The following is a 26,310-nucleotide window of genomic DNA, read 5'->3' as shown; positions in this document are numbered from 1 at the left end:
ACTTTGATGTGAAACCTTTTGTCTAAAGACATCATACCAACTACATCACACATGTGTATCCAACAGGACATGTATAGTCAGGTGGTTCACTTCATACAGTTGACGGGTCAAAGTTAACATCTGCTATTGTTTTCTTACATGTTGGTGTTTTACCTCAGACGGTGTCACACCTTGATCCACATATCCCGGTCTGAGCGTGGGGGGGAGAGTTTCAGGAAGCGCAAAGCTGTTCTTCCGAGCCACGATCAGATGGAAAGCGATACAGAACTCGGAGAAGGTCAGAGCGCCATCTTTGTCTACATCACTCAACTCCCTGACACAAACAAGATGACTTACGGTAAAGTTACACAACGAACATCACATCAAATGTAAGACAGAGACAGCTCAGCGTGTGTTTAGAGACCATATATGAGACAGCTCAGGAATCGGAAGCTTTGACTTGGTGAAGAAGTTTTTTGCAGTCGTTCCTGAAACGGAAACACAAAACCAACTGGAAACTGAAATTCAACAGATTTATTTGACGCAAGTCATCATGTAAAAGAATTGACAACATTGGGGTTTAACTGAATCTTGTATGTGTGTCAAAGAATAAAAATGGACATATGTCTGTGATCGTTTACACTGTATGATCACAGAAGTGAAGAGAGATGGGATGTTTTACCCAGTATGAGCGCGTTGAGATCGGGCTGTAGACTCTTGAACTGGTTGGTGTAATACTCCCTCTGTTCCTCTGTGATTCTCCACGGGTCGTCTGAATAATCCACAGGCAAAACCTAAACCGGACAAACTGAGAATGAATCGATGTGATACACATAACGTCCAATGGAAAAGATAAAGGTTTAACACTAATGGTCGAAAACATGCTCTATAACATTTAATATAGCTTTTATATAACTAGCTATATACATTTCAATTTATAGAAGTAGGTAATCACTTAAGCATCTGCCTAAATGCATAAACAAAAGTAAAGTTGCCTGCCATCTGTGTGCGCAGGAATGCAATTATCATTAAAGCTGTCTGAAGTCTGAAAAAACAAGGCGGGAATAATAAATACAAGAGAAACTCTTGAGAAAGAATAATGTTCATGTCACGAAGAAGGCTGCTGGAGGGCTTCTACGACATCAATATTTAATCTTTCAAACCGTTTAGTGTGTTTTCTTAAAGTCCCAGTGAAATAAAAAACGACAATGCCTATATTTATTGAAATATTGTAGCGTTTATTGTAAATAGCTTACTAATGTGGGTCTTTCTCTTTAAAATCTGAAAATGCACTTCCATCCTGTCCATCTTAAATGACGTCAATTAGACGGCTTGGGCGGAGCATCCGTTAGCTCCTCCCCTTTCACTGTCAGTCTGCTGCCAGTTCCATTTCAAAATGCAACGGATGTTTTTATGCATCAAATCGCAGAGAAAGAGGGAAGCCACGCCCACTATTTGTCTCATTCAAATTCCATTTGTGTCGGAAACGCGTCAAAATAAGTACGTAAAGTTACAATTCGAGATTAAAAAATACTACTAAACACAATGGAATGGCTGGGGATGATTTTTTATATTATTAAATAGTTTATTGTCAGCAAAAATACTACTGCGGTCACAGATGATATTGCTTTTATTATTCTTTTGAAAAGAAAACAAAAACAAATCAAACTATTTACTCAAAAGTAATGATTTAATAAGACATTTTAGAAAGATGTTTTTTTAAGAAAACCGGCTACTTTGAAAAACTGTTTAATCCCATAATTATTGATATTTACAGATATGCTTACAGTACATAAAGCAGGCACTACAGTAACACAGCTTTAGACGACTGAACGTGTTCATTAAAATATTATTGAGAATACAGAGAGAGACATTATAAATGACCAGGTTCAGTTTGAACAGCCAATCAGAAGCAAGAATGAGAGGGCGGAGATTCTTACCTGTGTGATGGGCGTAGGCTCCGGCTGCAGTCTGACAAAATAATGACTGGGAGAGGAATTCTCCTGAGAAACGCTGGAACGACTCGACAATTTACCATCATACGCTGTGAAAGAGAGCAAAATATATAGATGAGGTCAAAACTTACAAATGAAAAGATTTGGATTTTTCAGCGAATGCACAGGAGTTTGATTTTTTTATTTACTTTATATGAGTGAAATGAGGAAGGATTCTTGAAAAAATGCTTACGTTGTGATTTTTTAAAAGTTATTTTGTAGCAACTAATAATAAATAACTTTATTTTATTTATAAAAAATACAAAAATTTTACTAAATAATATTCCAGAACATGTAACAAGTCAAAACTACGTAATAGGAGCTGTTTGTAAATTAAAGATAAACATTTAAAAAAGTACATTTTTGTTTTATAATTGCTTCTTATATTATTTGACCTTTAAATCCTTTGGATAAAAGCATCCGTCAAACGAAAACATTTACATTTTACAGTAAAATTATTAAAGGCGCAGTTTGTAATATCTGCCGCTAGAGGGCGCACATTCAAAACAGATATGTTCAAAACTAGCTTGATGACGTGGTGAAGGAGCGTGGAATGATGGGAACTGTCTTCTTCAACACCACCACTTATAATCAATCAGACGTGAATGAGAATACACATTTATGGATCATGTAAAGTATTAAAGCTTTCCTGTGGCTCAGTGGTTAGAGTATGGCGCTAGCAACGCCAAAGTCATGTGTTTGATCCCAGGGGATTACACACAGTCAGAGATAAATGTATAGTACAATGTTTGGATAAAAGCGTCTGCCAAATGCATAAATGTAAAGTTTAATAAATGTTGCGTTTGATTGTAAGATTTTATTTCATAATAATGAATTTTAACGCATTAGACATAATTACGATTACGCCTAATGCGATTTAACTTATTACGATCTAAAAACGATGACTGCTAGTTCAGTAAATATGAACATGAATGAATGATTGAATGAATGAGGCATTTATATAGCGCTTTATTGTGCATTGCTGTTCACCCAAAACGCATGACATTCGTGCGTAATTGAGAAAAAGACATTCAAACAATAGACTTTTTCATCTTAACAACATAAACAAACGTAACGGCGAATGCACACTTTTCTGACCCCCGACTTAACTTCCGGTACACATTCACAAACAATAGAGTGCCTGTAAAATATTTTTTGATAACAATCAAAAGAAACCGAGACGAAACGTTACTTGGCCAAACTCGTCTCTTGAATTTAGACCACTAGACGTCAGTGTCCCATACTGTTTCTTTAAATGCGACCGAACTACATGACCGCTTCAACAAATTGTTTGTTTAATAAAAAGAACATACAACAAAATTAAACAAATCTTTTATACAATACAATTACTATACGATAAAAGAATTAAATTAATACTTACATAAATATAAATAGTTATATTAATAGACACTAGCCAACCCATAACGGAAGTTAACTGGGGGTCAAGTGCGTCCGATGAAACCGTCTATAAGACTAACCTTGTTGATCATTATAATAATTATATGACAGTAAAGGAATCTAAACAGTTGCTAACCTGTCCAGTAAAACACATGTAAGATCGAGCACTTATCTTCCGTTCTGCCGTGAAGCGGTGTATCGTTACTTCCGCTAGCGCTTCAGATTGGAGTTACCAAGTCACTTGCACAGTTGCCATAAATACGGCTACATCGTGTACATCATCTTGCATCAAAGATTTCGCTTACGACAAGATCAAAACTAGATAAAGGATACATATTCTTCGTTGAACAATACCTTTTCTTAGCGAAGGTGCTAGGATAAGTACTTAAATGTGTGCTTATTTTAACGGATGTTAAATTCTAGCCCGCCGACAAAACATAAGTTCTTCTTCGGATGTTATGATGTGTGTGAAGTGATTAAATTCTGAACGAGTAGGCCTATGAATTATTCCACACAAAGATATCGAGCGTCATCATCTTTGAGTCTCGACGCTTTTTGATCTCGTGAATGTCTAAAGTCCTTCCAGAACTTCGATCTCTTTTATGTGCAGATTTCAAATCAAGTATTTATGATCCCTGCAGACTAATTTAGAAAAGCGGCGCTCTTTTTCCTCCATTCACAGCGAGAGGAACAATAAGATCAAAGTTAAATATCACCACAGTATTTAAACAAATGACTCTGAACAGAACACGATGAGCACATAACACATTTACAACCCAAAATGTAATTGCTGGTTTGAATACCCATTGTTTCATTATAAACTATACAAATTTAAGAATTGATAAAAACATACCGCATTAGTTTTGTGACTCTAATACTTTTTCTCATTAAATACGACGGGAGGCAAAACTATACACTGTATATACAGAGTATATGTTGAAAAATAGCTGACAAGAATGTATAGTTTTGAGACTAAACTCGTGCACTACTCTCTTCAGTCTGAAGGGGGCGATATTGTATGATTATACAGACCTCATTAAGACAAATGTTATGGTTCAGGTGTTGCTCTTTTTATAGTTCACGAGATTTGATGGAGTTCCCAGGTGTGTTTTAATATAAATATCAATTTGGTCTCGCCTCATCCTAAAGAAATAAAAAGAGTTGTGTTCATTTTTATAATTGTTGAAACAGTACGGAGCCTTACGTGATTGTAGAGGGTCAAATAATCTGGATTTGAGTAAATGTGATGAGAAATGTTTGAGTTCATATTGAGATCTACAATAATATTGACTTTTGATATCAGACTTGACAGATCCGAGCTCAGTTTGACACCTTTCTCTCGTGAGAACTATCTGAGACGCAGATGAGAAAGTTTCTCATTTGATGTTTTTCTGATGGTTGCGATCGGCCTTTTTTGTGTTATGACCTTGGAAATCGACCTTGCAAAAGAAACTCTCGTGGGCTTTGTACACAGTTTTTTATCGTTTGTATGAACTCATTTTCCCAAACAAATCCAATTCACCTCATATAAGTCATTTTTTGTTTCATAGCAACGTTGTGTAAGTTGCAGAACAAGATCTGATGCCCATCTTTCAACACATTGACGTGTTTGTCAAATCTAATGGAAATCGAGCTAGAAATATAACACATGTAACATTTCTGTGTTTATATCACCCGTCTCGGGTCAGTGTCCCAGGAGAGGACGTGTGTTTAATCTAAAGCGCAGAAGTGCGTGTTACGAGTTGCTACAGGTGTTGTGAGTCAACAGGTGTTGTGTTTGGAGAGCTTGATATGGATACGCCACCAGAGAGATGCAATTATCCCGCCGCATTCAGAGCGAACGACAACTTTTCAAGGCTAAACGCTCGCACAAACGCACACAGCTGTCCCACGTCATTAGAGTATCTGAGACCAGAGTGTGTGAAACACACCAGTTGTGTGATACGAGCTTGTGTAACGGCTGATCTGGCTTTCTTTGGCCGAGGTCCAGCCAAGGGGCCGCATGACTGACAGGTAAAGCAACCAATCACGTTTCGTTTGTGCAAGAAAAGCGTGCCTTATGCATCAGGCGTTTAGCCGAGGGTCCGTGTGCGTGACGTCTGCCTACTTTCAAAATCAAGCATGCGGATTAAGAGTATCCGGCTCAAAGTGACTGACAGAGGATCTCACCCAACAGGCCGTCTGTTCCATTCCTCTGAGCGCTGTAGGGATAGATGCGATAGGCCGAGGGGGAGCGGGGCGGGGAGATGCCCGGGGACCGCGGGGGAGACCACGCCTCCTGTCAGGAAGAAGTTGTGTATAATTATTTCAAGCTTTCGTAATGATTCAAACTAAATTCATGATTCGTACCTGTTTGTCCATGCTGCTTTCGGGGTGTCTGAAAACAGGCCTGTCCGCAGGGGGACGAGGGCCGGAGCCTGGGATGTGAGGCTGGCCCTCAATGGTCGGAGGGTGAGTGGGGTGACGCATCTCAGGGTCGCGAGTTATCCCCACAAAAACAGGCAGAGGAAGCTCTGTGGGGAATTAAAAGAGACAGTTCAAACGAACATTCTTTCATTTGGTCAATTTCTTGTCATTTAATGAAAAAAGAACATACGCTGGTAACCAAGGTTCTGGACCACATGATGACTGATTTTTATTTCTGTTATAATAACAGCTGGTATTTCATTCCACGCACATCAAATGTTTGGGAACCAAGACGTGCGTTTCAGATGCGTTTGATCACAGCTGGATTCAACATCACATGCGTGAAGACCCCCAGGCGTAGCCCCCGATTAAAGTTCATGTTCTGACAAAACGAAATGATGTAAACGTGCCTTTAAACCAAGCTCATCATCATACACAAGAACCTTTAAGGTTGGCCCATTTTTTCCTGCCCACACATTTCTTATCCTTCCACTTTTCCACAAGTCAAGTGTGTATTTAAGAGACTATCCGTGTGTGTGTGTGTGATCACTAGTGATAAGTGAGGCCGCTGGACTCTGCTGTGTGAGATCAGATCAGCTCCTTTAACCGCTGTGAGGGTCTCGGAGACCCTCGAGTCCTTCAGTAACAGCCTGTACCGGGATTAAAAGATAATCCGGCCATCATTCACCACGTTTCTGCCCGGCGGCTGGCGGTGTTGAGCTCAAAGTTGCTCAGTCAAATGATACTTGTAAAAGTCGTGATAATCATTCTGTTGCACTAAACATCTGATATTTTTGGAACTTAAATCCAAATATTGAAAATACGTCTGACTTAAATCTAGCTTTCACTACACAACGTTACGATTACCGTGATACCTATTGAAACGATTACAAAGAATACTAAAAATGCTTTATATGTTATATAGTTTCTTTAGCTCACATTTTTTCCACTTTATTGTTATTATTACTGTTTTAATTATTTTATATAGTTGTCGCTCTTGGCGTAAGGTGAACAGGCCTATATAAACGTTTTAGAACGGTGTTTATTTGAGCGTGTCGTTCTGCTCACACAGCATGACTTCAGTGCATTATCCCTCTTTAGCTTTAGGGATTGTTGGCACGCGGGACGAATCCCTGATCCCGCTTGGCTCTCTCTCTTTTCACGGGTTGAGGACTTACCACCCGCCGCGCTCTCCAGACGCACCGGCAGCCCGGCCTGCGACGCCGCCATCAGCTTCAGAGCCACGTAAAACTGTTCAAAGCCAAAGTAACCCAGTCGCTTCGCACCGCACACCTCTGTTATCTGTTAGAGAGAGAATAATGGAGACTTTAATATTCACATAATATATGACATCAATTAGTGTATAAAGTGTATTGAGCTACAGTATTTTAAAAGCATTCATTACCGCGAGAGGGAATTTATTGCTTTCATCGTAATTGGCAAAGTTGCTAAAGGGGTGAAAAATGAAACGATAATTGCCAAATCCTCATTATTGACTCTATAGCCGGCGGAAGATAGACTGTCTTCTAAAGAGACTGAACTTCACTCTTATCTGCAATTCTGTAATTGAATACCGAAAGAATGGCATAAATCAGTCTAAGATAAGTCAGACTGGTCCGTTTTAATGGTTTTACAGAGGTTTTGAGGATGTGGAAGCCCAACTAAAACCAGCCCAGAAAACCATGAGATGTAAAAGAATAGTTCACCCAAATATGATTAATCTTATTATTTACCATTACTTGTGTTCCATACCATAACTAAAATCTGGTATATGGAGAAACTATGTTTTATCATATTTAATTAAACACCTGACAAATGATCAATAAGCTGTACTTTCTATTTATTTCTTATTATTTGTTGATATTTGAAAAAGATATTAAACTTTAACTCTGATGTCGTCTTTTATTTTTGACCGGTTTCTGTAATGCATTTCATCACCGTGATACCGTCTACCGCGATAAAAGCTTCATCAATTACCGCCGCCACGTAAATACGTATGTACTAGTCTTTTGGATTACTTCAATGATGGATTTTGAAGAGATCAGTATCACATTATATGATCTCACGAACCGATCGCTATTTGATGACATCACCGCGTGACGAGGTACATGACGTCATGTCATCAACAGTTGCCATCACGTGTCATCACTTTCAAAGATCTTAGATATCAGGTATATAAAGCACGAAGCATTGAACTATGGATTGGTATCGGCAGATTACGATGACAAGAAACCGCTTCTCCCTATCGGCTGCAAAACCCTGATCGGAGCTTTGTGATGTTTTGATCCAAAAAATGTCATTAAAACCAAAAATGTTTCGTGTTCGACTGAAGAATTAAAGTCTGTGATGGCATGAGGATTATTAAATTACGAGAATGTTTTCATATATGGGCGAAGCGTTTCTTTAAGACGTCTCTCCAGCAGGTTGTAGGGACAGAAGTTAGCAGAGATAAGAAGCCTCACGTCCAGTGGGAAGAAGACACAGATGGTGGAACAGCCCATGACATCATTAAGGAGATTAATTGGACACGTTAACGTGACGTGATTCAACGCACGCTCACCCTTTTTCTTTCCTACTATTAGACAAACATACGTTTATACTCGTATCGGCAACACGATCGATCGGGTTCACTTTATTAGACAGTAGATTACGGAGATGTCAATCTTTCACAAAGACGCCGCTCACACCGAGATGTGTTTGACATCCATTCATTTACAGACAGAAGAACACAGGGAAGATCCAGCTTGATCATCACAGACATTCAACTTTTTCTCGTGCAAATATTTATTTACTACAGAACATCCGGTTAAAAATCATTCCTGAAGTCACGTTCCTCTCGGTATCAACTAGATCAAACATCAAAAGGGGCTTCGATATTCTCGATTTTGTATGATTCACATTGTGAGAATTAATACGAATTAGACGGTTTCTGTGAGAACAGACTGGGTTTTACAATAAGATTCTTCATTGGTAATCTATTCCTATAACACATACAAGCGACAGCACAACATCTCCGACCGTAGTTTATTTTCTCCCTCGTCCTTGTTGTACACACAAAGCCCAAAAGCATCTATCCTCCTCACAGATGAATTCACCTCCGTCATCGTAAACTTCAGTCAGGAAAAGATCTGCGTGCACTTTAAATAGCAGCACATTGTTCTCTGCGCTGTTATTCTTAACAAAAGCTGCCGTTGCCCGCAAAGACAAAACAACATAATCTGCTTTTCAAGCCAAACTTGTTCAATAACAACAAACTTAAGCTCAGGTTTCACACATAAAGTTCAGATCACAAAAACATCACGTGCAAAATAAAGAAAATGTCATCTTTGTGTGTTTTGGGATCTGTAGCCAATAACCTTTTCTGAACATTATCCAGCAAACTTTTCAAACATCGACTCAGCGTTCCTGTTCGACGGCTGTGATGAAGATTATTGATCGTGTTCATCTGATTCGGGCAGTGCTGACGGCTCATTACGGAGAACCGCGGTGCGGTAAAGGTGAACTTTAGCCAAATCTGACTTAAACGATAAGGGCCTGTCTGCAATCCTCACATCCTCCAAACTCGGCTCCAAAATAAATCACATTTGACCCTAAAGCTGTTCTTCTGTTTCATCTGAAATGAGCTTAACTGGTTGTTTAAAACATCTTGATGTATGAAAATCCTTAAATAATGTATAGAAATGCAGATCCGGCTCTGTGTGAAGTTATTTGTGTATGAAGAACTAAAACTGTATAACAGATCACACAACGTCCCTTAAGAAGAAAATCCTGAGATTAAATTTAAGCACGAATTTAATTTAGGTCCCATTCAATCTGATCCTATTCTACATTGTATGTGCAAGGGATTCTGGGATATTTTTACGTCTTTGCTTTCACATGGAAGCAGAGGATTACGTGGATGTGTTTGTGAAAACTGCTAAAGAATCATATTTTGACAAACAGAATCAAAGAGCGACATTAGTGGAAGTAAAACGCGTCATACTGAGCAGCTGTCTTAAGATATCTGTGCTCATTTTATGTCCAAATATATCGAAAATAGCACAATAGAAACAAAACACACGTACGATTGATGTCTGTAGTGTGAATGTTTATACTTCAGCGTCTTTAAGGTTTAAATGTAGTATGTAGGCCGGCTTTAAGCTCGCAGCATTTATTGTGAGTGAGGGAAGTAAAAATGAGTCTTGACAAGAGCCTCACACGCTCCGAGCGTGACCGAAGCACTCGTCTTGAGTTTGGGAGCGTGCATGTGTGTGGTGGTTAACACTGAGATAAATCAACAGACTGTCAGTACACACAGACTAGAGATAATCTTCATTTAAGAAGAAAACAAGAGGTTAAAACCAACCCCCAATGTCCTCTCTTTGTGATGTCATACTGGAGGTCACAGACACAAAAGAGTGTTTATTTAAAGGTTAACGCGTCTCACTTTCTGACAGGATATGATCGTTTCAGGAAGACAACACTGATATAAACACACACACTCACACACACAGACGCAAAGAGTCGAAAAAATAAACCATTAACCAAGAGCTTGAGAATATACGTATGCATACTAATATATAAGTAGTTAACAAATACACCGTATCCTGTGGTGTGAGGATCCTATTTTTTTAGAAAATATTCATATTAATAATAGAAAATAATATATTATGAATAGTTTGTTTCATCAAAAGGACACATGGTATTTGGTTTGGATGTAAACAATCAAATATAGGCTACAGCGCTAGAATATTCTTGGTTTTTCTGAATGTATAGCTGGGCTTCATGTTTAGGTAAAATGGTCATTTTGTTTGATTTCATACCATGAATACCGCAAACAACGTTCACGTTCATTTTAAAACAAAGAAATCTTGCTAATGTTTTGCATGTATTTGAGGAAGATATCAGATATTGATGCTTGTTTTATCTTAGTTTTCTTTCACATCACGCATGTTGTGTCACTCCTGAGTCTCAAGAGACAGGAATGCATCGGCGATAACACATGTAGAAAGGCTAAGTAATACAAAGCTGTATATTTCAGGCCAAACCACATGTTAACCGAAATAACTCCTGATAATCTGTTAAAGTAAAGATGGAAAGTATCATGAAAAGCATCAAGCTGCTTGTTTCCATCATTTGGGTCTTTCACAGATTCTGTCCGCTGTCAACAGAAACCTCACATTTCTCATTTTCAAATGATTATTTCTACCACAAAATGGTGTTTGAGCGTCACCAAACAAAATAATGACGTGTGCCCGTCCTCTGTCATCCCCCTACAGCACGGCTCAAACAGCCTCTCTAATAAAGCAGGCAACGTACAAAAGTGTCACTGTTTTTTAAAACATAAATAAAGTTACAAACATGCTGACAGAATGACAATAACGCCCCAGGGGATTGTGGGAATCCAGACGGCATTAACTTCAGCTACTACACCTACAGAAGCTGTGGAACAGGTCGATCTGGTCGTGTGAAGAAACGGAGCGTTTGAGGTGTGTTAAAGATGGGAATCCCAGATGCTGTGTGTTGAATGAAGCACGTCTCTACTGTTTACCGACGCTGAAATGTTCAACCATTGCGATAATTAAACCTACACCGTCCCAAGAAAGTTTCCTATTGAGTGACAAATGAATTCTAGATCTCATATCGCAACTACACTAGACAAGAGTGGAGCTTAGTCACAGACAGCATGCCAACACGCTTGTCCAAGAGACGGGTGAAGGCCTGAACTGAAGAAGAACGAAGAGTATCAAGAGCAACCGGCTCATGTGAGCATCTGTGAAGATGTTGCATGAAAACACAGACTTGACTGTCATTTTTGGAAATTCGATTTTTGAGCAAAAATACAAAATCGAAGCCCATTTCTATGGACCAGAATATCAAGCGAGTGTTGGGCTGTTTTCAGGAAGACTAGATATCAACCGAGGTACACCAAGGGGCATTTCTAAATTATTGTTTTTTCCAAATCAACATTTTTCAATGATTGACTCTTTTCAAATGGGATAAAAAAATTGAATTATCCGACGGGAGAGCGAAATTGGGATTCGCCCCTTGATTTTATGCAAATCAATTAGACATTGAAAAAAACGCTTATCCTGGTTTGAAAACTCCTTATATTTAAGAAACACCCCTTTCTGTTCTGCAGCGACCCCAGTCTCGATCGACCCCCTAGAAACCACCCAGAACATGATAGCAACCTCCTAGCAACACCTTAGAAACTTCCTAGCAACACACTAAAAAAACCCTCAGGCTCAGCACACTTCAGCCACCTGGCAGCCACCCAGAATGCATCATTGAGATTTTTGCCCAGTCAAACCTCACTCATCATTTTCCCAGCCACAAGATAACCTCCCCTTCAGATAATCCTGGGTAAAGTCCTGATGATCTTAAACGGCTCTAGATCGCCTTTGCTGTGGTGTCTTATGTGTGTTAAGAGTGCATGAACCTGATCGGAAGAACACCGGAGCCGCCCTGATCGCGAATTATAAATGTTCAACATCCTGAATATTTACGATCAGAAATCCTGATGTGCGGTGGAAACCCTGAGGACAAACGCACAAGAACTCTGTCGATTGTCACGTGGAACCAAACCATACCCGATCAGAAAGCCAGCTGACAGAAGGATAACAACCGTTGTTATCACTTTAACAAAGACTTTTCTTTATTCTGTCAATTTCCAGTCAAAAGCATTACAAACAACATCATCGCTATTACAAATAATTTAAATAAAAACCTGGTGCAGGTGACGATAGTGAGCTGATGGTTTAAGGTAGAACAGACAAAATAGGTCCAGAAGACACTTCCGGCTGATAATGATAATACTGTATTAATACAAAACACTATTAATATTTAATTTAATTACTGTGAAGACATTTGAGTTGCAATACAATTATATCTAGTGCAGTGCCACCTTAAATGCTTTAGAGCAATTTCTCAAGGATAAATAATATATAATATAAGTCAGGTTATATGTACACATTTGTTTAAATTCACAGCAAAAGATGACTTTCTTACTAAGTATTTTTGTCTTGATTTCCAGTAAGAAACGTCTAAATGTTCTTGAATCGAGAGGCATTTTCTTGATGAGCCACAATGATGAAATTTCAGTGAATTTGTGCTCAAAACAAGCAAAGAAATCTGCCAATGGGGTAAGAAAAAGAATCTTGAATTAAGATTTACCTTTTTCTTATTGCTTGTTTAAAGCAAAATCATATTTTTTGTCTAAAAACAAGACTTATTTTCTTAGGAAAATCTATCTTGATTCAAGAATTGTTAGACATCAGTAATGGAAAACAAGAAAGTCATTTTTTTGCAAACATATATAATAAACATAGCCTACCGTGAAACAACAAAAAACGTATTATGAAATCTCACGAGAATTTGCGAGATTTCCTGTGTTCACATTCAGGAGCTGTTTGTGTGCGGTTCGCTGTCTTCGTCATTTCACAATGTGCAAAACGATTCAATCTTGGATTTCTTCTCCTCTTGTTTGTGGTCTCTCACAGTTTAAAACTCTTACAAGATTTGCAAAAGTATTGTGGTGTGGCCCCGGCTTAAAGCTTTGTGGAACGACTTGGGCCAACAAATAGAAAATACCGTCATGCTGCGTAACCAATAAAAGAAAACGCATTATTATTATTATTCATGAAAACACATCAAGCACTTCCAGTTTGACCACAGGCTGGAACAACACTCATCTGTCACAAAGCAAAGAGCAAACACACACAAACACAAACACATCACCAGGATCTGTGTGTGTGTGTGTAGTCCTGCATGCTCACAAGACTCACACCGACAGGCCCTTCAAAAGCTACACAATGGTCTTTTTATTCCACTTCTCTCTCTTTCAGCTGCGTATCGGATAAATGATCTCACTATATTAACTGGAACGACTTTTAATAAGCATCTGAATAGACGGGGGAGACTATTGGATGACACGGGAGACGTTTTCATAACAATCCTATGACCATGGGAGACACGATATAACTTGCAAAACGCTACGATGACCAAAAATAAGATTACGATTTCGATATTTTCCGTTATAGACCACCCGACTTAATGAGGGAACAATACACATCCTGCTCAAGTGAATTTTCCATGTGTTTGTGCACATGGGCGTGTCCGTGCGTCGGTCTCGGCGATGAAGTCAGCGTGGGTCGTCATGCCAGGGCAAAGGGACAGGAAACAGAGCAGAAGGACAAGCTGGACTTCCTGTCGGTGACAATGAGAGACGTCCCACAGCAGACTGCAGCGGTAACTGATGCCAAAACCTGCTGAGACGCACGATTTATTTTTACTCGTATAAGATTATTTGTGGCTTTATTTGAAACGTTCGCCTGTGGCATTACACCAGGAGCAAAGAACTTACAAACAACACAACCCGCTATAAATAACAAGGAACGGATTATAAGAAATCAAATGTTTTCATTTTTACTGTAAATAACAGTGTACTATAAAACAAAGGGATAATTCACCCACATATGAAAGATTATTCCTCATTCACGCGCCTTTATTTTAATGCAGAACACAAGATGGAATAAAGGCTGTTGGTAACCAAACAACACTGAGTCCATTGACACTGAAGAAAGAGTCACGTACAGGTTTTGAATGACATGAGGGTGAATAAATGATGATTTCAAAGACATTCAAACACGAATAATCCCTAAATTCACAAACACAAGCCACCCAGTAACTGTGAGGTCATAAGAAGCAGCTTGGATGACTAAACGCTAAAATTAACACCACGTTACCTTTGCTCACATCATAAGTAGATCACGGGGTAAATAAATAGAAAGCCGTCCGATATGTCGCTTCAAAATCAACACGTGTTTTCTGAAATGACACTTTCAGAGAAAGTGGGTAGATGCAGGTAATAAATGATAGTTTGAGCAACTTTAAAACCCTTTAAGCACATTGAAGCAATAAGGTGTTATTCTGCGTTCCACCCAAAACAGCCAGACTGAGCTGTTATCTGTGTGTGAACACGCTTCCTGTCATCTCCACACACAGTAGACTGTCTAAACACCATCCTCATACTGAACACGTTTACACTCCTTAACCTGACTCACATCGTGTCATATGACACGACACATCCTATGGTTTACCAAATGACTACTGTGAACATGCCTAGTAAGTGTTTAACTGACTGCTGTTTTACTATTTCAGTGTTTTACCGATGCAATTTAGTTATTATGCTTTAAAATAAAGACTGAAAAGTACATTTCACAGTTCAAAATTTGACATTGTGCTTTGTCAGCTTTATTTATAGAGTGCTTTTTGCCATTTTCATTGTAAGCAGCTGTACAAGAAAACATTGACTATAAGCAAAACATACTATAAGAAAGACATCTGCATCAATGAAACTACAAGCTGGGTTGTTTGAATATGGACGAACTCAACTGATGGGTTGAAATCAACTATAGTGTCAAGACTTGACCCAACCATGGGTTGAAACAACACGCTAGAATACCATAGTGCCAGTCACTATAATGCAATAACTTGACACTATAAACCCAGAAAGTATGAAACGGCATATGGAACAAACACATCTGAACTATCAGTGGGTAATATGGACATCTTGTGTATGCACAAATCAAGATGCTTTACCAGACATGTCCGCAGCAATACTATTGTTTAAGTCTCACAAAACAAAAAACTTAATTCACTATTGGAAAGCACCAGCTGTTGTTCAAAACAAGTATAGAAATCCCTTCTGTAGTGTGTTGTGAGACTTACTCCAGTAGGATTTAATGGCGTTCAACTGGTTCCAATCTGCCAGACAACATCCCACCACATAAAAACAATTCCAGACCAAAAGAGACCATCATAGTGTCCATTAAACCATCACGGTTCCCATCAACCATTAAATCCTCAGCAGGGTCCTGTGAATCTCAGGCAACTATCTGCAGTCATGACCTCATATCTGTCGTGAGCACACTGCTACTTTTCACGACCGTATGTGACAGATATCCAGAGCTGAGAGACGCGCGCAATCCCCGGCGCGCCCCGTGACACCAGCGCGCACTCACCTGGTGCAGCGTGTCGGCCGGCAGCTGCGACGACCGGAACAACTCCGCCACCTTCCCCGCCGCCGGTGTGCCGGTGCCGTCGGGCTGGCAGAGCGCGTAAAGCCCGGAATAACATCTGCGCTCGGCCTCGCTCAGGGAAACGAAAGTCCCTCCGGTGCCCACGGCGGCTCCCTGATCCATCCCCGAGCGAAGAGCCGCGGACGCCGCTGCGTCTCCAGACGTACGGCCTCACCGTGGCCCTGTGGCGGAAGGAGGCGCGTCCTCTCTGCGGTACTCCTGTGCGCGCACGCACCGCGGAGACTGTGCGTAAAATCCCGCGTCCGAACGCGCAGAGGCGCTAAACAACCAGACAAGACCTGTTTACACTTGTGTTCTTCAATGACTTTAAATGCATAATTTACACTTCATTTAAGGGATATTATGCGTGAATACATATATATATTTGTATATGTATAAGCAGATTGAACGTTTACAAGTGCACTGAAGTGAATGAAGATAAAAAATTGAAAATTTAATCATGATTTAAGATTTAAATGTACGATTAACATTTTGCTAAAATGCCCATATGAACCAAATACTGTGGTATACTTAAGTATTTATTCAACTCTAAATTGTAGTATACTTTTAACTGTAGTTAATAGGCTACTGTTGTTTATTTTCTGTAAAACATTTTAAGCATCTATAGATATATATATATATATATATATATATATATATATATATATATATACATATTAGCAGTTAGAAAGTCTAACCGCATTCACTTTTCAGACAGCCCACATGTCTTCTGCTTCACAAAGGACCCCGTGGATGGAGCACGATGGGCCCCACGAACCTGTTTCCCTCATTTTAGACATAGACAGGAAAACTACTCAAAGATTATGTGAAGCATGCCACCCAAGAAAGTGAATCACACTTGTCATATATGAGTCAACGACAGTGATGGATTTATGAACAAATTTGATTTGCTTTAACACTCTTTTTTCCTTACAATTTATGTGAGAAATCGAATAAAAACATAGAAAATGGAATGCCAACATTGTTAGCTCTACAATACAAGGTTTTTTAATTGTGATATATATCTTAAAACATATTAATCGAACACAAAATGGACATCCTAGTTTAACTAAATGTATATAAAAATGGCATTTTTGTGACATAAATGTTAATATTTTGAAAGTAATATGACACATGTTGTGCTTGGCCATCAATTATTGACCCAACAAACAGAGCAAAGCAATTCAGAATGATTTCATGTGGATGAATACATTTTACTGGTTTGTATGAATCATTTCCCCATATGGGCTTGTTTTGGTCATGGAGGATTCATGAGTAATTGAGATTTTTACTGCCATCTTGTGACAGCATGTGTGGTTTATTGGATCTTCTTATTGTGAAGTGAAGTTGGTGGTCGATGACTGAAGACGCGTGTCTCTCGGTGTATAAATGGAGCACTTTACAACATTTAACAGCCTGGCTCCATCTAACCAGAGAGTTTCGTGTGATTTTATATTTGTTGATGTGGATAAACGTGAATGTGTTGAAACGGCAGTAAAATCCAGAAGAAGAGTTTGAGAAAACACAGGACCTTCGGAAAACGTAACTGTTTGAAGATATTCTTCAACCACCGATAGCTATTATATTTGTTTGCCATCAATTATTCAAAAGCATATCTTTGAAGACGTTGAAGATAAAGTGTGAGAGAAGAGTTGGCCTTGTTATACAGGTGATGAACTAACCGCGTGAAATGCAGGGTCAGATCTTGTCTAACTAAAACTTCTCTTGTGCGTCTTCTTTGTCTTTTACGGTGTGCGGTGAAGCTTTCATTTTCATCTGAAGCGGAGGGAAGACGCATCCGAGATGCTTTGTTTCAGTCCAGACGGGTTCACACGAGGAACAGCTTTCTGATGTTTGCAGAACGAGCGTCTGTCTCATCCACCTGTGAGAGTCTTTGTGGGATCACTTTGAAGCGATGTTACTGACGATACCTTCAGAAAACATCCTTTAAACCAGAAAAAATATTAACAGAGGATATTAGGACAGAGATTTCTTCATTGAGTGATGAAAGACCAGCCTTGAAGAAAATGTTAGTGCTCAGATGTTGGGTAACACTTCAGTATAGGGGATAATTCTCACTATTAAGATTGTTCTTAGCATGCCAATTATTGGCTGTTTATTGGAACTTATAAAGCACATATTCCTACATCCCAATACTCAAACCCAACAACTACCTCACTAACTATATTAATAAGCAACAAATTGAGAGTTTATTGAGGGGAAAGTCGTAGTTAATGGTTTGTTAATACTAGCGAGAATTGCCCGCTATACTGAAGTGTGACCAGATGTTGCTCTTTCACAGTTCAGAGAATTTGAAAACTCTCAGTTGTTGTATCGACTTCGTCTCAGATGTTTTTCCTGACATTGTATTGAAATTGTAAAATAATCAGTGTTTGGGTAAATTCGATGAGAAATGTTTGAGCTCGTATCGGGATCTTCAATAATATTGACTTTCTGAGCTCAGTTTGACACATTGGTGAGATCTCTTCTGAAAATCGAATGGAGACGTTTGTGAGATTCTTTTTCTCGGGAGAAATATCTGAGACGCAAACGTTTCCATTGGATCTCCAATTAATTCAAAGACAAAACTGTGGTTCTAATGGGAACTGCAATGGTTGTAATTGTCTCTTTTGGTCTCTACTGTTTATGTTGATGGTGGGATGTAAAAGACACAAAACACACAACATAATAGAATTTAGTATTAGTTTTAATCCTAAAAAAGTATTGATTCTTAATAGTATTTGTAAGCGAAACCATTCTGTTGTTTTTCTGCAGGGATGTACTGTATAAGCGCTCATAGAGCTGGAGCTATCTGACTTTATTATTTCACAGCGTTTCACAATCTGTTCTTTTATTCTTTCCTCACTGAATATCTGAAGATACGGTGTTGTGTTTGTACCGGCTCTCTTATTCTGGAGGCAGGTCGTGTCATTGCTTAACCATTAAACCGCTGTGCCTAGCCCTCTCCTTATAATCTCTGACCGCTGAAGATGTGACAAACACATCATATCGTTCATCCACATATGAAGATGATCATACGAATTCTCCTTCTTTTATTTCTGGCGTCTGCGATAGCACAGGATCTCTGTAAAGGTAAAGCCTGTGGAAATCTCACTCTGTTCATTTGATAATTGAGAATGATGTTTCTGTCCGAGCGCTGAGAGTTGGGTGTTTGTCCTCGACTCGGGCTTGTTGTAATAATTTTAATCTGGAGATTTACACAGCTGGTGTAAAGAAAAGTGGAAAGAAAAGCATGCTGAACGCAGTTAAAGACGTGAGGAAATGTGTGTGTTTATCATTAGCTGAAGTGTTTGCCCGTGATTTTATTCAGTTATCGGACATTATTTTGCTCTTGAATCATCTTGTCTGATTGAATCAGCACAATCTTGAAGTGAATGAATCTGGGTCTTATTTAAAGGGACAGTTCACCCAAAAATGAATTACTCACTCTCTAGTTGTGCCAGATCTGTATACATGTCTTTGAAGGGTTTAAATGTAGAAAGATATTTGGAAGAATGATTATTAACACTTCTTGCACCCCATTGACTACCATGGTAGGAAAAGTGACAATGGCCGCAGAACGGTATTCTTCAAAATATCTGTTCAACAGAACAAGGACATTTATAAAGCAATGTTTCCTGCTATGGTCAAGATCTGTTTGGTTAGAAGCATTCATCCAAATGTATTTCTCTGTCTTTATTCAAAAAAAGACATTTATACAGATCTGGAACGACTCGAGGGCGAGTAAATGATGACATGATTTCTTTTTGTTTTTTTGTTTGAACTGTCCCTTTATCCTTTAAATCTGAGGAAATGACACTGTCAATGTGATTTAAAAACTATTACGGCCGTGACATCATTTCCTTTGGATTTTTAGGCACACTGTGACCTCGATGTGTTTTGCCATTCTGGAACATTCAAAGAAAGGAGAATGTTAAAAAGTCCATGTGAAATTGCAGATATTCAAAACGCTTACAGAATCGTCACAGAACTTCAAAAATATTGAAATGTCATTTCGTAATTTCTTCTTTGAGCGAAAAGAGTGTTGTTTAGTGTTCGACATTTCCATCCGAGAATAAAGTGACGCATCATGAGCTCGCTGCTGGGAGTATTTGACAAGCGGATAGTATGTAAGGTCACACGCTCGCCGGAAGTCTTATCAGCCCACAAAGTAAAGGACGTACACTTCACTAACAACGAGTGAAGATTTCTGCTTGTAAAATCTCTCTCTCTCTGTGTAGATGGTAAAGACGGATATAAAGTCAGACTAAGCATTAAGACGGCTCTTGGAGATAAAGCTGTAAGGTTCGGAGTCTCCAATAACATGTTTACTGATCTCATGCAATTGGTTTAATGTTTCAATGTTGTCTCTCAGTATGAATGGAACGAGAGCGAGATGTTCTTCTTCAAATCTTCTCTGGTGTTCGCCATGAGGCAATCCACCAAGCGAGAGACATTCAAGTGAGTAGACCGCCGCACACCCTCTCGAGTGAATGAAGATGAGTTCATCTGAGACTGTTTGTGTGATAGTGATTGGAAACATGTGCGGTACGATGAGTCAGAGACCACTGATCTTTTTACATCCGTGTGGTCAGGTTTTATCTGCGTTACGGGAATGAAATTGCAATTCTGTTTGTAGTTGTAGTGGGCTGAGGTTTAGAAAGGCAGCGTAATAATAAATGTGATTTGTTTTTGTTGGTCAAGTGCTATGATTCAGATGCTGAGTTTGTGGATTTAAACAAGCGCTTCATCATAATTGAACATTGTTTAGGTTACAGTATGAAAGACGTGATGTTTGCTCATTTTACAGCCGTGGAAAAAATAAAGATACACATAATAGATGTGTTTTGGCCATACCAGTCCGGTGTCTGTTGAATACAAGAATACAAGGAAATATTGTATTGCTTAAAAGTTTCGATTTCATTTTCTAAAAAGTAAATGCAGATAGAGACAACATTTTTATTTGAAGTTTGGGAGAAATATTGTTTGTAGTTCATAGAATGAAACAAAAATGATCATTTTACCTAAACACATACCTGTAAATAGTGAATTCAATTGGATTCTTCATTTTCTTCACGGCTGCTCCAAAACCAAAAACAACACATTTAGAATATAAAAGCTTTTAACATTTATAGTCTCACTTCTGGCAATACGGATCAATGATTTTATGACATCATCCTGCACTTCGGCTCCTCATCAGACTCCAGTCTGAAAGGTCAAATAAACACTATTGGTTATTTTTAAAAGGGGGAGGAGCCACCAAATATGTCCCGCCCTTAGTGGAACATATTGGAAGTGGAAATTACATCAACGCGTTGAACAAAGCCGGGTATCTCAAGGCACTTCTGTGTATCTTTAACATTCATTTCCCAAAGTCATTATTTAGTGAATTTTAATGATATGAAGTGCTGCGTCCTGCCGTTTCGGTCTGATGATAGATTTAACATTTAGACACATACATTTGGAGTTATTAATGCCACATATTATCGCAATTTAAAGAAACTTCCACACGAAATCATTAGGAATGTACTTTTAATGAGACAAATGATTTGCTTTCAAATGAAACCCAGCGGAGACCAAAAAATCACACATCAGGTAATGATGCTGTCAGCTTCATCTAAACACATTTTCTGCACATGACTGATGGTGATGATTCACTCAATGTTACACTGAATTTTACTTCATGATGGATTATGAGCGCATAACTCAACCAACAAAACATTACACTGATACAACACTGTACGAAGAACATGCCGAGTGTTTGTTGTCCAGTCAAGCTTTGCATAAGAAAACGGTCCCATAAGAAAGAAAAATCACAGATGCGATCCTATATGAAAACCAAGCTCAGATATTATTGAAGACCTCAATGTGAATTTCTCATCAAATCCAGATGATTTTACTTCTACAATCTACCATCATTTTAAGCCTCCGTCTCTCATTTGTTTATATTTTATTACAAATTTTATTGGAGTTAAAGTCGAGTAAATAAGCACACGTGACCATCCATTTGAGATGAGGGCGAGCCCACGGTGAGGTAGTTGAGGGCGAGACTCATTCATTTAACGGGTGTAATTACGGGCCAATGTCAACACAAATGGGTCAAGGGAAATCAATTCAACCGCTCCTAGTCAGATACAGGCCTGAAATGATGGCAAAATCTCCGAGCTGAGGCGTCGAGATGCTTCAGGCTTGTTTGTGAGAGAACCGCAGTATTGATTCATGCCGGATTTGAAGCGTGCACTGTAAAAAAAGTCTGTAGAAATTACAGTATAACTAGCAGCAGTTTGCCAGTAACTTACTGTAGATTTACATTTATGTCATTTACTGGCACCGGTTTGTTCAAAGATAAATGACCATAAAACATTAACCCTTAATCCTTACAGAAAAAAACAGCCTCGTGCAAAGCATCCTGGGAACCAAAATAGAAAAACAACAGAAAAAGGTTTATGTGGATCTCTGGTTCCCAGAATGCTTTGCACGAGGCTGTTATTTTATTTCTGTAAAGATAAAGACTTGTTAATGTATAATATTCATTTATCTTTTAACAAACTCTTGACAATAAATGAGATCAATATAAATCTACGGTAAGTTACTGGCAACTAGCTGCATAACTACAGCAAAAACGTTTACAGTGTGCGCTTCATTTGCTCTGTCATGTTACAATGACATCACGACGTGTTTGCGTGTGTCGCCGTGTACTTGATCCACTGACCCTATCACATCTCTACTATACTTTAATAGCCCAAATCAAGACATTTGGACTTTTACGCTATAGATTTAGAACCGTGACTTTTCCGGCTATAACCTAGGAAATATTTTTTGTTTTTCTATTAAGGAGATTAAAACACGCGAAGAGTCTGGAGGTGTCAAAGGAATGTAGATTGTAGAGGTCAAATAATCTGGATTTGAGTTCATATTGAGATCTTCACTAATATTGACTTTTGATGGCAGATTTGAGAGATGTCTGACTTCAACTTAATGTCTGCGACACATAATGAAGATATTAAAGAGATCTCACGTGTCTTTTTTCTTTCTTATGGGTTTTGTCCGTCAGTGTTTGAAAGGTATTGGATGATTATAAAACACCTCCGATATATGTGATCTTTCCATTTTTTTCCTCCAGCATCTCAAACATACTGGTGTGTAATGAGACCAAACGTGTGTCGTTCGTGTTCGTGGTGACATCGCCGGATAACTCAACCAAACTGATTCCCAAAGATGTAGTGGAACGTGCGGTGAGGTGAGCAAGGGCTTACTTTTACTGGTTTGGACTTTAAATGTCCTGATATAGCAAACTTAACGCCCAACTGCACACGGGCAACAACGTGACACTCTTGTAAACATTACTGCTCTGTTTAAAAAAGTATAGTGTGCACTTTCAAGACAGCTACCATTTAAGACTTGAACATGTTGAAATACAACACTTCACGTTCTAATTTTAAGAATGTAAATGAGTGGTGTTAAATTAAATCTACTTGTATTTATACTTAAAGATATGTGCTTGGTCTACTTTATATGTACTGCTCAAAAATATACTTGAATTTACAGTATTTAAGTATGCTTCAGTTATAATGACAGAAAAATTAGTAAGACGTAAGTTTACTGTATTTGGTGTAAATATAGTTTTGATTGAGATCTACCAGAAAATATAAAGACGTAAGCTTGGCTTGTTGTATTATCTTTTTGATTGAATAACCTGTTTTCTCACATAGTTTAACATACCATGTCTTAACAACTTACACGTTTAAGTTTGTATGGTAACAATATAACATAATAATACATAAGTAGTAAACTAAGTGTGGTTGGGTTTGTTTGAAAAAGGGCAATTCCAACGTTATGGACGTGACATAAAAATGCTCAGAGGATGCACAAATATATTGAAACATCTGTTTATATTTAACGAAACCCTTGTTGATAGAGTCTAAACATCTAAAAATGTCCGTCTATGAACTCATTTTCTATTTAAAAAAGGGAAATATGGATATGACAAAAAAGAACGCGGTTTTGGGAGGCGACAAACTTCACAGGATTTCTGTTCAATAAAATGCACAATCCTGAAGCAATAATACCCAATGAATGAAGAAGGGATGCCTCTTTAAAGAACATAAAATGCTTACTTTATTTTAACTTGAATGTGTCCATTTATAAGGAATATGAGGCGTTATGGATGTGACAATCCTGAAAATGGCTCTTACCTGACTATGAAAAATCATGCGCTAAAAATAAAACAAATGCTTTACAAATTTGAAGAGAGATGGTTCATGGTAAGGTTGACATTTTCACGGAATCGCCCTGAAGTGCAGTAAAAATATGACGAAACTATTAGTAAACTAAACCGGCTACTTCAAAGTATGAGAGTACTTCATAAAATCAAATATGTTTTACAAGTATTGAACTAGAAACCGGCCGTATACCTTCATGTTCACCTTTTAGCGCATTTACAGTCAAAACAAAACATTTTAAACAAAAAAGTATACATTAAGTACATTTACTTTTAGAAACTACAAAGTGGGCTATTTTAGTTTGAAGTAGTAATGAAATAGTACACTTGGAAGTATACTAGTTCATTGATTTTATGATCAAAATATACTTTACTCAAGTCTACTTAACAATACGTGTACCAAAACGTTAAGGACACTCCAGACACTTTCTTAGATGAAGAGTTTATTTTGCACATTTCTCTTAAAATGATCCTTAACATCTGCAGATGAAATGCACCCCAGAATGCGATCTGTAGATCTCTTACACGTTTGTTATTTCCAGGGAGCATAAGCATCGCATCAACAGCGCGTTCCTGCTCTCAGACGGCACTCTTGAATTCGTGGGAATTCCACCAACGCTGGCGGCCCCCATCACATACAGGACCCAGCCGTGGCTCATCGTGTTTGGTGTCGTGATAGGAGCCGTGGCCGTGGGGATTTTATCTTTACTGATGTCCTCCATAACCCGACGAAGACGGTAAGTTTGTGCACTTATACGTTTGTATTTTCCGTGTCACATGTCAAGCCTTGTCAAGCCTTGATGTTTCCGATCCCTGTATCTGATCTGACTTGTTTGTGACTCACCGCAGAGCTGCAGCTAAAGGTGTTGATTCAGGCCAAGAGGAAGAACCAATAGAAGGAACATTCAAAGGGAATGGAACATCACTTACACGCCTGGAGTCAAAAGATGGCGTCTATAATCAGGCATTCTCCAACGATGAGCGCTTCACAAAGCTTTGAGACCTCGAGAGCGCTCCGTACCTTTGAAACATTCACTACGACTGAAATATATTCTAGATGTCTGTAGTTTTGTTATTCAGAGATGAGGAACTCAAACACACTTCCTTGAACGTTTTTGTATTATAAATTGCTCTCTACAATCCGTAAAATGTCGTGTTGGTTCAAGCCGGGGTGGGGTAACGTAGAGACGAACCAACTGTTGTTTTAATCTAAAAATCTTCATTCGACTCAACCATGACTTGAAACGCACGCACCTGCTTCAACTGCAAAATGTCACGTCAACGTTTTAACGTTTCCTGGACGTTGCTACAAAGTAAACAATTGTTTGCTTTCTCAGCAGTAAATGCTTGCGTGTAAATGATATTCTCAGTCGCCTGTTTGTTCAGCATTTAATGACTTATCCCACAGAACAAATCATTAATGAAACATCTACATGCTTCTTTAACATCACTCAATCCTCTCTAGTGTCAGAAATGACTGTGTGAAGCATCACTTGTGATGGCCGGGCTTAACTTCTTTAATTGATTCGATGCTCCAGTGAATGGGAAAATCTCTTCAGAGAACATTAAGCTCTTCCGAGACCATTTCTACTATATAATAAACAGCACGCTCTTCAGCTAATATAACAAAACCTTATTAATCCCTGAGGGACAATTTCATCTTCACAAGCGATTCATGCAGCTAGAGTCGCAGTAAGATATCATCAGATAAACATGCTGTATTATTGCACTGCAGTGCTGTAGGAGTATATCACTAGAACGCACTGCAGTATATCTACAACATGTGTGGAATGCCCTTGTTCTCAAACGTCTCAGAATGTCACGGATGAGATGTTTGTAACAAGTCCGCGTTTCAGAAATTTCCCCCCAGAAATCTGACAAACGTCTCTGTCATTCGAGTTTCAGAAGAGATGTGAACAACGTGTCAAACCGAGCTCAGATTTGTCAAGTCTGCAATCAAAAGTCGATATTATTCAAGATCTCAATGTGAACGCATCGAATTCCCCAAATCCTGTTTATTTCTCCTCTATGGAGAAACATCTGAGGCTCATTTGAGAACGTTCCAGGACTTTCATCCTGGCATTAATTTGCCTTTTTTATTCTTATCCCACTTCGTTTTGTCGTCTATTTTTAAGTGACGTGAAATGATTCATTCTCACATCTTGTTAAATGTTTACTTTTATTATGATGTAAACAACAGCAATGAAATCTTAATGAATAACAAACTTAAATGGCACTCAGGTTGGTTTGA

At 38.6% G+C, this 26,310-nt stretch overlaps 2 protein-coding genes across 2 annotated transcripts; one reads left to right on the top strand and one right to left on the bottom strand.

Annotated features, from left to right (window-relative positions):
• Window positions 1–31: 31 nt before the first annotated feature.
• On the bottom strand, window positions 32–16,048 carry reps2 (RALBP1 associated Eps domain containing 2; the record flags this gene model as incomplete). Its single annotated transcript, XM_079478246.1, has 9 exons — window positions 15,782–16,048; window positions 6,956–7,079; window positions 5,721–5,884; window positions 5,541–5,649; window positions 1,920–2,023; window positions 662–773; window positions 404–467; window positions 139–313; window positions 32–40 (listed from the first exon to the last, which is right to left on the bottom strand). Exons 1-9 carry the CDS (start codon window positions 15,959–15,961, stop codon window positions 32–34), a joined length of 1,041 nt encoding a protein of 346 aa, XP_079334372.1. The 5' UTR covers window positions 15,962–16,048.
• A 2,819-nt stretch (window positions 16,049–18,867) lies between these two features.
• cltrn (collectrin, amino acid transport regulator) lies at window positions 18,868–25,059 on the top strand (the record flags this gene model as incomplete). Its single annotated transcript, XM_079478245.1, has 6 exons — window positions 18,868–18,931; window positions 20,080–20,138; window positions 20,214–20,299; window positions 22,962–23,078; window positions 24,602–24,796; window positions 24,909–25,059. The coding sequence occupies 6 exons, from the start codon at window positions 18,868–18,870 to the stop codon at window positions 25,057–25,059; spliced, it is 672 nt and encodes a 223-aa protein (XP_079334371.1).
• Between the last annotated feature and the right edge of the window lie 1,251 nt (window positions 25,060–26,310).

This window comes from Barbatula barbatula (genome assembly GCF_947034865.1).
Source record: "Barbatula barbatula genome assembly, chromosome: 17".
NCBI lineage: Eukaryota > Metazoa > Chordata > Actinopteri > Cypriniformes > Nemacheilidae > Barbatula > Barbatula barbatula.
Note: the sequence above shows the minus strand (reverse complement) of the source record. Positions and strands in the feature narration are given on the sequence as shown.